We start from the raw sequence: 15,629 nt of genomic DNA on the forward strand, positions 1-15,629 counted from the left end.
GTATTAAAGTCCTAAATATTTGTGTCTTTGACTATGTCTGGAATACATACCAGGGATTTTAAGAATGGTTTTCAGAATCATAGATTCTAGCTGATTTAAATACTACATTTTAAAATGTAGTTTAGAAACACAACTTCCTGGCACTCCATCCCCAGGGTTATCTCAGAAATACTAAACTCTAAGGAAAAGAGAAATTGTTTGTGAAACAACAACGCACCAATATTAAGCCGCACAGAGTTTGTTTTAATAAACTTCATGAAATTCAGAATTTGTATTTGTCAGTTAATTCTGTGATTACTCTTATTTACTATCCGATTTTAAATATGGCAAAAGCATGGCAAGAGATGCCAACCAAAATGAACCCTGTCTGAATAAAGCTGTTTATTCTCCCAGACAACTAGATACATACGTTGATATCTTTGTGTGTATGTCTCTGTGTGTAAATGTATAAAGAAACAGAGATACTAAAGTTAAATAAAGGCATATTTTCCAATCCCTTTCAAATGCATTTTGTTTGTTAATTAAATGATGGTGACAAATAAGAGCATTTAAGTCAAATTATAAACTATAATGCCTTACTTAACTGAATAAAGTCTTCCTACCTGTACTACCTGGTAAGCGTTAGTCTCATTGAGCACCAGTTCAGTAATTGCAGCACAACAAGCTAGAATAAAAATTCAGATGTAACATTTAGGGCCAGCTTCATAAAGATATTCAGATAGTGTGGTGCGTTAACCTTAGCTAAGGGTCAAATGCCCATCCAGCTGCTCATTCGCTCCCCCTCCTTAACAGGACAGAGGGAGAAAACAGGATGGAAAAGCTCATGGGTCAAGATAAAGACAGGGAGGTCACTTACCAGTTACCATCACAGGCAAAACAGACTCGACTTGAGGAAAAATAATTTAATCTATTGCCAATTAAAATAGATTTTGATAGCAAAAAACAAAGACAAAAAATTAAAACAACACCTTCCCCCCACCCACAGCATCCTTCCCCCCCCACCCCCACCCCCGACTCATCTTCACTCCTTCATTCCCAACTCATCTACCCTCTCCCCGAGGCAGCGCTGGGGAGTGGTGGATGAGGGTTACTGTCAGTACATAACAGCTCCACTCTGCTGTTCCCTTCTACTTTTTCTCTGCTCCAGCATGGATCCTCTCTACTCGCTGCAGCGTGAATACCTGCTCCACCGAGGTGTCTTCCATGGGCTGCAGGGGAATCTCTGCTCTGGCGCCTAAAGCACCTCCTCCCCCTCCTTCTTCCCTGACCTTGGTGTTTGTACTGCTGTTTCTCACCCCCCTTTTTTTTTTTTCTTCTCCTCCTCCTCTGTTCACCCAGCATTTTTGCCCTTTCTTAACTATGTTTTCACAGATGTGCCACCAGCTTCACGGATGGGCTTAGCTTTGGATGGGCTTAGCTTTGGCAAGCAGTGGGTCTGTTGTGAAGCCAGCTGGAACCAGCTGTGTCCAGCACAGGGCAATCCCTTACCTCTTCCCACAGAGGCCACCTCTGCAGGCCCCCTGCTAACAAAACCTTGCCCACACCCAATACAGAAGGCTAAAAATATAAACAAATACTCAGAACTAAAAAAGACCTCTGTAAGTTCAGTGCTTACTCTTTCTTAGGAGTCCTTAAGGAAGGCAGAAATAACCCAGAAATATGCTGGCAATACTTGTTGTACTGCAATTAGTTTAAGATTACCAGCTCTTCAGAGGTAACATTCATGATAAAGTATTCAAAAACACTTATGTATTATGTTACAGCTTTCAGGAAGATACTGCAAAGGCTCATGTAATCCTCGTAAGGATATTTTGCACTGTCCTTCTATAGTCTCTGGAAAAAGACATGATCCTCCAGAAGGCATTTCAGAATGGATAGTTGATGTGCTATTGAGAAATCTCCTCTAAAAGTGATTCCCTCCATAACTACTGAGGAATCCTCACCTGACTGGTAGTCTTTAAAATACCACTTTGAAAGAGTTCCATCATAATAAATTCATGATTGAGCTACCATAGTAAATTTGAATAGAAGGCAAAATATGATCAAATAAAAATAATATCAGTCTAAAACCAAAATTAAATACATATATATATGTTTGAGAAGTTTTTAGGGGTGGAAGAAATATATATGATTCCCATGTACTTAATACTTTATCATTTGCTTCCTTCTAAAAGAAGTGTGCTTTTTGAAAATATGTGCTGGTATTGCACACTTAGAAATAAACACAGCTGACTTGGTGCTCCCACTCCCTAAGGCAGGTATAAAAGTTTACAATTTCAATTTTGAAATATTTTGAATTCTTGTGCACAAGTGTAAGTAAAACACATAACAAAGGATTAGGCCTTATAAACCTACCTGCCTGAAGTGAGAAAGTATTTTCTTGCATCTCATCAGGACTCAAATCGTCTGACAAATGAAGATGTTGGATTCTCCCTGCTGCATTTGCACTAGATAAACTTCCAACTGAAGAGCGATCAGAAACAAGATTTCTTTCCCTGGAGAAAAAGGAAAAAAAAAAAGAAAAAAAAGAAAAAAGCCTTTTTTTACACTGTAATTTGATTTAATATATCTTTGTTAACTATTTCTGATGTTCTGACAATTTGTATGTTTTTCACTAAATTAGCTAATACACTTTGAAAAAGCAAACAAGCCTCTAAACAGAGAATTCCTTTACCATGTTCATCAATTATATTCACAATTCTAGCTTACTAAATAGATGTCTGATTAATAGGGAAACTTAGACAGCAATGACATATTTATAATCTATTCATTATTTAGTTTATACACTGAAAACATCAAAAACACCTTAAGATAACAACGAAATATGCATAGCTGAAAAAATACTGCTCATTCGTTATGTAAATAGCCTTTTAATTTCTGCAGACATCACATACAGCTGAACAAAACAAAGATGCTATTTGATAAAACAGGGCTTGGTCAAATATATCTTAAAATATGAAACAGTCTTATATAATTGCCACAATGTTGAGGACTGAAAACTTACCCCTGTAATATATGAAGGAGCTGCTTGATTCCACCCCAAATTCGGATTTCCACACTAGTCTCAGGGTCTTCACAAACCTGTACCAGAATCCAAACTACACTCCATAGAAGTTTGATATGATCAGAATGGAGTAAACTGAGCAAGACTGGAATGCCTTCATACATTTTTACTTGCTCTTTGACTTGTGACTCTGCACAGAGGAGACGTAGCAACTCCGCTGTGAGCCTAAAAAAAAAAAAATCAGCAAGAAATTTTAACAATAACTCCATCATTACTTTGTATTGTCAGTTAGTAAAGGGAAAAAAAAACCCCACAGCAAATGTTTAAGAAAGCACAGAGACCTCCTATAAAAAAAGAAATTAAAGAAAACTGCTTAAAGTCACTGTAAACTAGTTAAAGTCACTGTTTAAAAAAAGAAAAATAAGAATAAGGTCCAAATTGGCACAAGGGATGAAATTATATTTACACTGAGTTTGACTGTCAGCGTAGGCAGCCAAGCATACACAACCAGGATGGAGGTGGCCCAGTGGACTGCAGTCATGTGTGGTACCACCTTCTTGTTAATGGTATTAGTACTACAAGTAGCCCTGACTGCATGAACTTGTAAAGTCCATCTGTGGAATTAGAATAACTCCACAAATAATCGTGATTCTTCTCCAGTATGGGGTGATTATTATGTTTACAAAAGGGATTGGATATATCATTTAAAAGGTTTATATAAGATTTTCATTAATTTCACTCCAATTAAGGTGGACTTTCCATAGAAAATATGGTTAGAGATTTCCATTTCCACTTGAAGCAAAAAAGCTGCATGTGTGTTTGATGAAACCTATGAATTCAGATTCATATCTGAATTTATTCTTAACTAGCACGGAACTTCATCAGCTTCCTGTATACATTCAAATTCCAGTTTTTACAACAAACTTTTGGTTTATGTACAATGTAAATAATTTCAAACCCAGAAACTAAATAAAATCTTCTGGCATATTCAATTTCTTTATCTTTAGTCATATGTAAAAAAATTTACACGTGTGAAATAATTAAGCATGAAATTTAAATAATCTCTTCAGAATTTTAAATGTGATAGGGTAAGTGACATATCATCAAATTTGAGAGTCTTTTGGTTTCTTACTGAAATGCAGATATACTATGCTCAACTATCAGGCTTAGCTGAGATGAAAGGACATTTAAAGAGCTGAAGGAACCTTTATGATTTTCTGATTGAAGGGATATGGGGTTTGACCCAGCCTCTGCATAAAGTACAACAGCTGTATTTCTTGCAATTTTTTACTAGTTTACATTGGGCATCCCAGGAACTGTCAGAGTTCAGCGTGCTTTCCATCTAACCAGGTCTGCCAGAAGCAAAGAGGAGATGCACCAAGAAAAGCGATTGTTATCACTTTATGGTAAGATTGCAATTTATTTGCACCGCACTGTAGGGCATCAGTGGAGAGAGACGATACAGCTTATAACAAAACTACTGGAAAAGGTTTTGCTATATCAATATCTGACCGAAAATACACAGGTGTCAGAACTTTACCTTGAGTATATTAAAGTGGCACATTATCTAATTCCTCTAGATAAACATGTGCCTAAATGAAAAAGTCAAAATATATTTTAACACAATCTACAAGCGAAGTCTCACCTTTTAGAAAGCAAATCGTATTCATGTAATATCACCAGCAAGTTCTCAACAATGGTGAGCTCACTTATCTTCTCCCTACATTCTGGACTACAAATTGATTATTCCTGGCATTTATATCAAATTAAATTATATGAAAAAATACATTGTTCTTTAGCCTCCCTCCTTATACATTTGACCAATTATTTTCTTCTTAAGTAATAATATCATATTGTATCACACAAATATTTAAAGCCACAAAAATACGCTGGGTCAAGTGACACTGCAACAATTTCCAGTTTTCCCAGTACAAAAAAAGTAAATGTGAATGCATAAAAGTAAAGACATAAATGTATTTCATTTGTTTCATACTAGAAATTAAGCAAATGAGGTGCATTTTTAGAATCAAATACAGTTTCCATGAATATTTGTAATATACTCCAAACACTTTCTTGCCCAGTCCAAATGCAACACATTTAATTCTGTGAAGAAAGTTAAATGGAAGTTTAAAATGTATGTATAACATCATTTAAATTAACACTGATATTAAAAAAATTAAACTGAAATAGTTTAATTTTAAACTAAAAAGAAATTTGGGAAAAGAGAAAATCCAGAGAAATGTTAGTAAATAAATTTCTACTGATCTCAAGGAATTGTATCTATTCTATTCAGTTTTGTAATTTTCCTTATAATTTTTCATTTAAAAGATAAAATTGTTATACAAGTCTGGAAGTCAGCAGAACAATAACGTAGAAGCAGCAGCTTTTCTTCTATAAAAATATTAAGGATGAAAGATAATACATCTTCCTTTTCCTTTTTTGCCCTCCACAACAGGAAAAAAATAGTCTTATATTTATTTAAAACAGTAATTAGTGAAGAAAGGATACATATACATGGATTTGAGTGTGTGAATTCATTATTTACTACACTGAACAATATTCTTGCTGGTTATTGTGAGGCACTGTTATATTAAGCTCAGCACAAAAGATTTTTATATGCTGGTAGTCAATAAGAATTACAGAATCCTGCATAGGGATTGCAAAGAGAGATTCTATGACTCCAGTCTTGCAAAGCTCTCCACATGAGCAAGAAGCCTGCTGCAAGGACCAAAGTTTCTGCTTAGTTTCTACTGCTTCAATATAAAATTAAGCACACTTCATAGACCTCCACAGAACAAGGCCTCATTTTGAAAAAAAGAAGTCTTCCTCATAAACAGCAGTTTTAATATTGTGTCAAGAGATAACATTAAAATACTTATTGTGAACTACTGCACATTAAGTTGAACCTACCTTTCTGCTAGGCTAGTCAGAGCAAGGAGGGCACCCAAAAGCACTTTGCTGTCTCTGGCAGATAATAAATTTACTAAGGTCTGAAAAATGGAACATGAAACAAGATAAATAAATATAAATTATATTCTTTTTTTCACGACTCAAACACATATAGAGTTATTTAAGAGTCAAAATTAAGATACCAAATCCTTACACAATACACTAAAAGTCTTAGGCACATTTAAAGTACACTTTAAGTACGCTTAAAGTCTTAGAATACACCCAGTCTTAGAACAAGCAAGGATGTTTCTTCTCAAACTGCCATTAGCATCTCTCTTGACTGCTAAAGCATCTGTCCAACTTAATATATCATTGTAAAAACCTGTTCCTGTGTAAAACACTTCAGAACTCTAAATCAAGGCCTCCTGAAGCAAAAAGTTAATTTTCAGCTTATATTTAAACAACACAGTATGTAATTTAAGGCCCTGCATATATTCTGTTAATGATTTATACCAAAGTAAATTTCATATTTGTCTAGATTCTCTAAAAATATGGTGACCGATACTATCTGATCACAATTGCCAATGTTTTGCTGCAGCATAACAGAATCAGAAAGCACTAGTTATACTGATCTTGATCTCTGCTGTTTCTCAGTTTGGCCACAAATCAGCAATGGTTAAGTATAGATCCTTAGACTGCCGGTAATATATAGCAAGAGCTGTCTAGGTTTTCAGTGTCTAGGTTGACACTGTTTCATTTAGACACAGGATACTTTATAAGTGAAAAATCATAGCATAAATTTATACAAAAATATAAATAAAAATATATTTATATTTTAAAAATTATATAAAACCATTATATCATAGTAACTTGTAGCTCAGGACAGTGTAAACATGAGTACTAATTTTTATATGAACGAGTTCAGTCCAAACATTTAAAAGTTATTTATCTCAAACAACCAATAACCATGCATCAGGCTAATTAACTTACATACAAGAAATAATTTTTATGATACTACTAATACATCTGTAAAACACAGAACTGAGATTATCTTACTTTACAAGCTTGACAAGGTAAGGAATTTACTCCCACCTACGTCAAATCTGAAAAGCATAAGTCATTCACTTAAGTAGCTAATTGGTTATAATTAGCAATTTTATAAAGCACTTACTTTATGTGCTCCACTTGCTATAACCCATTCTCTTTGATCTTTAACAGCAGCAAGCTTTTGGAAAATGTCTATGGAACAAAGGAAGTCACATAAATTGAAGCTTTAACACTTAATATTTTTCATTTTATTAATCAGCTAATGAAGCAAAAACACTGGATAAGTTCTTTGAACCATGACTAGTTCATTTTACTCTGTTATTTCAGTGCATAAAGAGGTATTAGTTTCTTAAGGAAATATTATTTATGTACAAAACCAAGATGTGTTTCTCCACAGCAATTTCAGTTTTTACTTGTGTGATGATGCCTACAATTAATCTAGTAATCTTACTTAATGACCATCTCAAGTATTTTAAACATTTTAAGGCTCACACAAAAAGTTGCAAGTGCCCTTATAATTTATGTTATCAGCTATAACACTTACATGTCATGTTGACCAACTTGTCTACGTTATGCTGCTCTTCTCCATAATCAAGATAGCCGTTTGCTACTGTTTCCATATACTACAAGTAGGGGGGGGGGGAAATAAAGGATACCATTAAAAATAGTTTTAAGAATTCATAAACCTAGAGTGTTATGCACAGAAATAGCCTGTAGGTGGTGCATCTGTTTCACGAAAAAGGTAAGTCTGCAACATCCCGCATACTTTTGCTGTAAAACTTGTCAGGGAACAGAAGAGATCTTGGAAGTATAAGAATGCAAAAAGCAAGTGTAAAATTCCACAACAGGAAAATCCACTGAAGACCCTCTAATACAACGACCCTACTTCTAGGGTCAAAATTCCCTTCTTTGCAAGCTGCTAGAGGTTGATAAGAGTTTTCTGGGGAATTATCACTTCATGTTTCTGCTCTCAAACTTTCCCCTCAGCATCTACTGTTGGCCACTGTTTGGATGGATCTTCAGACCACACAGCTGACAGGCTCAGACTCTACAAAACCTACATAACTGCGGGGTGGGGGGGATTTTGTTTCTCTCTCTCTTTTTTTTTTTTTTTTTTTTGACATAGCCAACTGGTGGGAAATGGTGGTCAATCTTTTTTAAACAACCCTAATAATTACCTGGTGAAATATATTTTTCCAGAAAATGAGAATTATCACAAGAACGTAACGTTTGTTAGAATGCAAAATCATTATATGATTCGCAGCATCACTTATATATTGGTCTTACATATGGTGGCATTTTGAAATTTCCAGAAGACTGTATAGGGAAACTACAGCAGTTTCAAGCAGATGGTACAGAGAGGCTAGAACTACAGTAGTGGCACACAATTTAGAAACAAAACTCACATGAGGAGGACACTACATTGCAAAGTAATATCGGTAATAATAATTTTATTAGTGTTTTCTACTAAAACACCCCAAAACACTTTAAAATGAGAACAGTTTTTTATCTGAAACTGCCCAAAAAAATAAAAAAATATGTTTTTAATGCTGTATAAAATAGTCTAATGGAGGACTTTAGATTTGTGATTTGGCAAGAAGATTTGGATGCACCATTCACCTTGAAATTACTGCCACCTTCCAAATTTCTGAGGGATTTTTTCTTAAACCTCAGCTATAACTTTTTTCAAACTGCATTTCAGAAAGGGGAAACCCCTTTAACACTTAATTTTATCTTGCTGCAAAGGACACAAATATTAAGTTCCCCAGAAGTTCAGAAATCATAAAAATTGCATCTCATGACTTTTTAAATTCCCTATGCCAGCAACACATGCATAGTAAAAATGATTATCAATTATATGATTTGGATTCCTGCCTCAGAGGACTCCACTTGCAGATGTTGCCAACATCTCAGCAGGCCATTGCACTTTGCACTGTGCAAGCTCCTCAAAAAGTAGGGCATTAATGACATGAGACATTGGAAAAAGCCAAGCAGTTCCTGCAGGAACTGTATCTGTTAGAAACTAATAATCTTTAACTCCTGCAACTTTAGGGACATTTCAAAGTGGTGATTGTCTGACCAAAGGGCTCATAGCACAGTATTGGTTCTTTGAAATACAGGTGGCACCATAAATATTAATGAATCATGACTGCATTCTAGAAAGATACATTTGTTATAAAAATTCAGATTTTTTCTAGAAAGAAAACTCCCAACAACTTCAAAGATATTCAAGATATGTCATATCTCACTGCTAAATTGGCACTGATGATCAAGTATTAAAAACCCAGGAGTAAAGCAGTATTAACAGAGAGCAATAACAATACCACAGTCAGTTATCAATAATATTTTATAATGCAACAGTACTGTAGTCCCCAAATTTAAACCTGTTCAACATTCTATCACTATGCTTTTACCTTTGACAAGTCACTTGCTACAGTTCAAGGTGACTTTACTCCTCTTCCTTCAAAAGTCTAGTTTCTTTTAACTGAAACAATTGTGCTGACTTTTCTAATCCTTCTCCCACTTCAGGAGGCATTTGTTAAGCTTCCTAACTAAAAGTCCTGGGTTAAATACTGCTAGATTATAAGGAGAGCTGCTTTGTGCACTAGTGAAAAAAACCACACCAACTCCTTATGTGCAAACAGAGGAATAGACTCGCCTCTTTCCATAAGAATACATGTACACTGCTTTTTTACAGTGTATTTCATTCTAATCATAATAAACTGACATGCAACATAATGCACAAAGGTACTACGAGGAATTCTACCTGAGCTAGATTTTCAATCCCACCCAAGCTGTGGAGCATTTCCTAAAAGAAAATAAAAAATAAAAAAAAATTGAGTCAAAATACAGAAAACACAAGAATGAGAAAACACTAGAATATAAATGCTCTGTTTGTTATGAATGTTGAGAAACCTTAACTCCAGTGATCGAAGTCAATGGATTCTGGAGACGCTTAGCACCTTCACAGTTCAGAATTACTTATAATAAGTAGATAAATAAAAATACAAAAGTGAATTTTTAAAGGTTCTAAAACTGGAAAAACAGTATAACCTTTGGAACACATAGAAAAGAAATACAGAAAAAAAAAATTATCTTAACAGATGTCTGAGGCTTAGTCCTATGAATAACAACTATAATAGCCAGAATAAAATTAAAAGCTAGTTGTTTGTAGTTCAGAGCATTGGGCTGCTAGGAGGAATAGGCAGCTTTCAGTTTTCTTCACTTGCTACATCATGTGATTTTTACATATCTATATGGTAAAGACAAGTACAGAGTCTAGGGCTCAGAGCAATGACCAAGCCATCTGTTATAGAGATTTACAGGTTCTTTGTTAGGGTTAGCAACAACAGACACTACATAAGAAACATCAGAAATTGAGCAAGTTATACAGTAACAGTGCAAATTCACTCTTGGAATCTGTTTGTTTGCAAATCACATCTTCACATATAGAAATATAGGTATATACATATAATAAGTACGCATCCATAAGTATGCACGTTTTTTAAACATATGCACCAACACAACTCACATGCATGATGCTCATATGTATTCTCTTATCCAAGCAAGAAACAGTATTTTGACATACTGACCTGATAGCATGGATCCCTTACTAGTAATCTCAGGCAGATTAATACTCTGAGAAAATGGATGGATGGAGCTCGATTAACCCATTCCCTGTAAAAGAAATATTCAAAACATAAACCAAATACAATAAAAAAGTGTTGAAACACTTAAATAAAACACTTTGATTCAGGAATCAATCGACTAGAAGATTAGTGACAGCTGTACAACATACTATACTATAGAACTTTTAATACCATTTATATTCAAGCATAGTAACAGCTTTAAATAAATTGATTTCATTATATGAACATTGCCAGCCATCACTTATTATCACTGAGCTGATGCAGGAAAGTACATACTTATCTCTAAGCACAAACTGATCATGCTTTGATATAAGCTTACTTTAAGTGTTTGGATCAAGGCCAAAAAGGGTAAAATCACTGAGAAACCACATAGCAAACTTCAGTGCACAAAATACACTTATATAAAAATATTTTAAAAACCACATGGGTGCTATAGAAGTAAAAATAGCTAGACTTGAAATAATTTTTTGAATGATTGTAATCTATCCTGGGTTTTAAAAACTCTAATACCATTAGTCCTTGGAATAATTTGTTATTTAGTTTAAATGTTCTTGATATAGGATTATACTTCCAAATAGAACTTCCTCTTCTATATTTCTCCACACAATTCCCCAGCACAAGACCTGGCAGAAAACACAACTCAGATTTGCACAAAGCATCCAGGGGCAGTAATCCTGCATAATATACCAATAATGGAATCACTGTTTCCATTGTCTGTTGAAGGTATATATATATACCCATTCTCCTATTTAAAATAAACCTAAAACTGGACATCTTTGTGGTGGGCTTATTTTGTTGTTGTTTTAACTGAGAGGACAGAATCTGTAGTATCTGGGCAAGTTTCCAAGGAATGGAAGAAGTCTATGAGACATGGCAGTTCTCTTCCCTTTTTATCATTTGCAGTTGGGAATGATGCCAATGGCTAAAAATATTTTGATAAAAATAAATGTTTTGCAAATAGATACTAACAAAATCTCAAGCCTTCTATGCCAATATTCTGCCCCAAGTAATACTATTTCTCATTATGCTTCCATAATTGGCCACTTCAGAACGGCACAAAACTTTCATGGAAAGAAAAAAACCACCATATACTGGTAGGCAAAATTTGTAGGTCAGATTTTAAAGTGGCCTGAAGATCATTACCGTGGTGGTTCTACAGAGTTATTCTTTCAAAAAGCTTTGACTCTTGACAGAAGTTAGTTTCTTTAATGAAGCAATGCATCTATCACATTTCCAAGCAGGGACAGTAATTCTCGGTGCCTGGTTAACATTTGAGAGCCTCTTCTACTATAGTTACATTTACAATACACGTTACTAGATACCCTAGTGTATATCCAGCATATGCCAGCAGGATTTTTTTCTGCCTGCTTAGTTATACTCCTTATCCAAACTACTTAAGCTAAGCTGATCATAGCTTTCTTGTCAACAGAACTACCTCCAAGCAGGACTTCTGCTGACACAGTGATGCCAGTAAGTGGGTGTGATTTTTTTCTTGCACCCCAACCAACATTGTTATGCCAGCAAAAGTATGTAATGCAGATGAGGGTGACAGTTTCTAAGGCTCTGACACAATGCAATGACAGTAGTTCCAAAAAGAGGACACCATCACAGACATAGTAAAATATTTATAAAGGGCAACTAAATCACCTTTGTAACTGCACTTACCTTATAGGTTTTACCTACCTACCAATATATGCTTGTTTCCTTACTTGGGTGCTTTCTTTTATAATACAAGGCTGGTTTTGCTATATCATCATCAAGTACCAAAGAAAACAAAACCCAAAATATAAGCTAGGTATGGCACAATGTATAAACAGAACTTGGGAAGACACAACGCAAGTTATTCTTAAATTTTTGGCAAATGAAGCTGAGCCACTGACATCCCACTGGTGGGTACCGAGATGATAAAGTTCACTTGCAAAAAAAGAGGTACCAGATTACAAATCACTTAAATGATCTGTCTTAAAATCACTGCTATTTAGATAATCAAAGATGAGATCCCTAGTTCCCTAATCAGTTCTGAAAAAGGGTCTAAGCAACCTATGTGATTTTTTTGGTGGTTTTTAGGTACTTCGTAAATTCTAGTAGTTACACATTAATACCTTTAAATATTCTAGGATTCTTCCTTTAAGTTTCTGTACCACTTAAGATTTTTCAGAAAATGTACTTGGGCTTTAAAAACACACTGCAGTGATGTATAGTAATAGAAATCCTGAAAAACACATTCTTTTTTCAGAAAATATCTTTTTCTATCCCCCCTATATTTTTTTAAGATCTTGCACTTCTTCCTTGCTCAAATGACGGCAGCATAAGAAAGTTTTCCCTTTCTAATCCTGTTATACACATGAATACAAATAAATATGAACAGTAGCATAAACTCATCTGAATTTTATGAAAGCCACTGACCTTTCTATATATAGGCAGCAGTCCATAAAATACAAGTAAAACCAATAAAACAAAAATGAAATTAGAAAAGCAAAGCATAGATTACAGATACCAGATATGGACAAATGATCAAGGAAACATAGCAGATTTTAGAATTTTGGTCATCCAAATTTTGCCATATACCCAGGCCTTACTTTTTCCATCCCACTAACCCAAGCATTCGGTCTTCAAAGCCAATACAGAAGTGATTGTTGAAAACTGAGATTATGCAGAGATGTGAAGCTGGCAGTTTCCACACAGAGGTCTATTGTTGAAACATATATGCCATATATATTGTTGAAACAGTATGAAACATTACCCGTGCATCTTGGTTCTTTGCTTAAGGCAAGAAAGAGTGACCCTCCTTGGATATGAATGTGTTCAACATACTGACCTGCAGGTAAGTCTGTTCTTAACTAAAGCTGTAAAGATCTCTTGAAACAGCTTATGTTTGGGATGTTTGCTAAAATTTCTCTCATTCTTGTAGGTCACACTAATCAGGAAAAAAAAAAAAAATGCCGAATTGTTGATTATCTTGCCACAACATAATTTTAGATTGCCAAAACTTAGCATTAGCAAGAAAAATTAAGAAATGTTGTATCAGCAGTTACAATAGAATAACACAACTTCAGATTTCCAGACATTAACAGCATGGAAGAACAGCCTGTCTAATGCATAATTTAATGCACTATTATATTGGTATAATATAACATTTCCAAATAAAGAAACCATTACTTTATTTAAATTGACTATATTAACTCTCAATAGTACACTCTGCTGAGTGGGAGCATGCGTCTGAAACTTACAAAAGCAGGAACATTCACAGTTAGGTTTAGAAAGTTAAAAATATATAATTCATATCTTGGATAGTGGGTTGACCTGAAAGTACAAGTAACAGACATAAGTACAAATATAAGCGCCTTTTACAACTCAAGAAGCTTAAGATACATAAAGAAGTTCAGAGAAACAACACACTGTCATCGTATTTGCTTTTTTTTTTTTTTTACCTAAAGCTTTCAAGCTCAACAGCTTCTGTTGATTCTTGCCATTGACCACGGGGTTTTTGTTCATTGCTTTTGACATTTTGCCGAGCTCTTGTCACACTGGTTTGACCACTTTCAAAATGTACAGCTGGAAGCTAAGGAGTAAAGGGATAGTACTCATGAGTCAAACACTGCATTTGAAGTTTTGTAAGAACGTTATCAAGCAAAAGTACCTTTTCCTCAAGTTCTGACTTGAACTCTGGACCTATAATATGCCATTAGAAAATATACGCACACCCCACGCAAAACAGAACTGATGTGGTAGAAAACTGAGGTAAAGCAAGGCTGGAAAACAAGTACACGGAGATATCCATAATGTGAAGAACAGTGCCTTTTAAAATTTATAATAGTAAAGCTCAATAGAATCTGCAACACACGCTCATTATCTATGCTCCTTACCTGTCTCAATTCTACAGTTGCACAGCCTTCATATTCTTTTTAGGCTGTAGAACTCAGGTGTTTCAGCTTTCTGCTCAGAAGCAATTCCATGGCTCTATCCAGGAAGAGAGTGCATAACTCCTATCTCACATGGATGATTCCCTAAGTCATTTTGTCATATCTTTTTACAGAAAAGAAAGGGAGAAATTGTTCTGGCATTCCAAGGACTCACACCCACCATCATGTCTTGGTTTTCTTTGTTTCAAATGGCAAACACAAGCTTCACTAAGTGACATGAGGTAAAGGAGATTTTACTGTGTCCTATAAGTTTCATGCATTGATATTTATGCCCTGAAGATTTTTAGCTGAAGTGCTATTCTCCAGAGAGAAACTGTTTATGGTTAAAATGCTGATTTTTTTATTTTATATTCTTTACCACTCTTCATCTTGTTGTAAGTAATACATCTCTAAGCCTACCTTCTCATGACATTGTGGAAAGGCATAGAAGAAAACAAATCTGTTGGGTTACCTGACTATATGCAACAATAAAAAAATAAATAAATAGATAATTTTTAAAAAGCGATGCCACATCCACTACACAAGAATTTGCTAACATGTTTAACCATAATGAAACACAGTATCCTAAGTATCTGCCACAATCCATAATCACCATTACTTATACAATTCTACAGCATGCTTAATAGTTATTGAAAAATAATAGTTATTGAAAAATACCTGTTGGTTGCTTGACTGAACATTTAATAGGGACTGAAGTCTTTTAAGATCAGAATAATCCCTAGGATAAAAAACAATAGCATAAATATATGCATTAATAGTTACATAAAAGTACTTTTGTAAGAGTAGAGAAGGTCAACAAGCAACAATGCTACTGACAGAAAATAGTTTCCTAGTGTGGCCTAGTGTCCCTATTTTGCATAGAGAAGAATTTATAGCTTCTCCAGAATGCCTTAAATCAACAAAGGTGTAAATAAACTTTGTGACCAGAGTAACAGTTGTCATGTTTATACTGCATTTCAAATTAAAGCATTCTGCTTTGGCAGCTAGTGCAAATTCCCCATGGGTCCTGCTGAAGTTCAAAGTAAGACATCAGATACTATACCTCAGAGAGATCCCATGAGGTTTTTTGTCTGTTGCTTTTTCTGTGCTCTTCAACTTTTTGTCCTGATCAGGCAT

At 34.8% G+C, this 15,629-nt stretch overlaps 1 protein-coding gene across 5 annotated transcripts in view; it reads right to left on the reverse strand.

Moving 5' to 3' along the window:
- Positions 1-15,629, reverse strand: part of NEK10 (NIMA related kinase 10) — a 121,888-nt gene extending 106,259 nt beyond the window's left edge. For 3 of the 5 annotated variants that reach the window (XM_075495572.1, XM_075495574.1, XM_075495571.1), the window contains exons 1-13: positions 15,556-15,629; positions 15,171-15,231; positions 14,022-14,152; positions 13,409-13,507; positions 10,534-10,618; positions 9,708-9,749; positions 7,485-7,563; positions 7,065-7,132; positions 5,915-5,994; positions 4,650-4,736; positions 3,005-3,229; positions 2,356-2,495; positions 603-664 (exon numbers count right to left, since the gene is read on the reverse strand). In XM_075495572.1, the coding sequence (XP_075351687.1) occupies positions 603-664; positions 2,356-2,495; positions 3,005-3,229; positions 4,650-4,736; positions 5,915-5,994; positions 7,065-7,132; positions 7,485-7,563; positions 9,708-9,749; positions 10,534-10,618; positions 13,409-13,507; positions 14,022-14,152; positions 15,171-15,231; positions 15,556-15,629 (1,233 nt within the window). Of the gene's footprint in view, positions 1-584; positions 665-2,355; positions 2,496-3,004; positions 3,230-4,649; positions 4,737-5,914; positions 5,995-7,064; positions 7,133-7,484; positions 7,564-9,707; positions 9,750-10,533; positions 10,619-13,408; positions 13,508-14,021; positions 14,153-15,170; positions 15,232-15,555 lie in introns of all 5 variants that reach the window. The other 2 variants (XM_075495575.1, XM_075495576.1) reach the window with 2 other exon arrangements.

This window comes from Mycteria americana, chromosome 2 (assembly GCF_035582795.1).
Source record: "Mycteria americana isolate JAX WOST 10 ecotype Jacksonville Zoo and Gardens chromosome 2, USCA_MyAme_1.0, whole genome shotgun sequence".
NCBI classification, from domain to species: Eukaryota; Metazoa; Chordata; class Aves; order Ciconiiformes; family Ciconiidae; genus Mycteria; species Mycteria americana.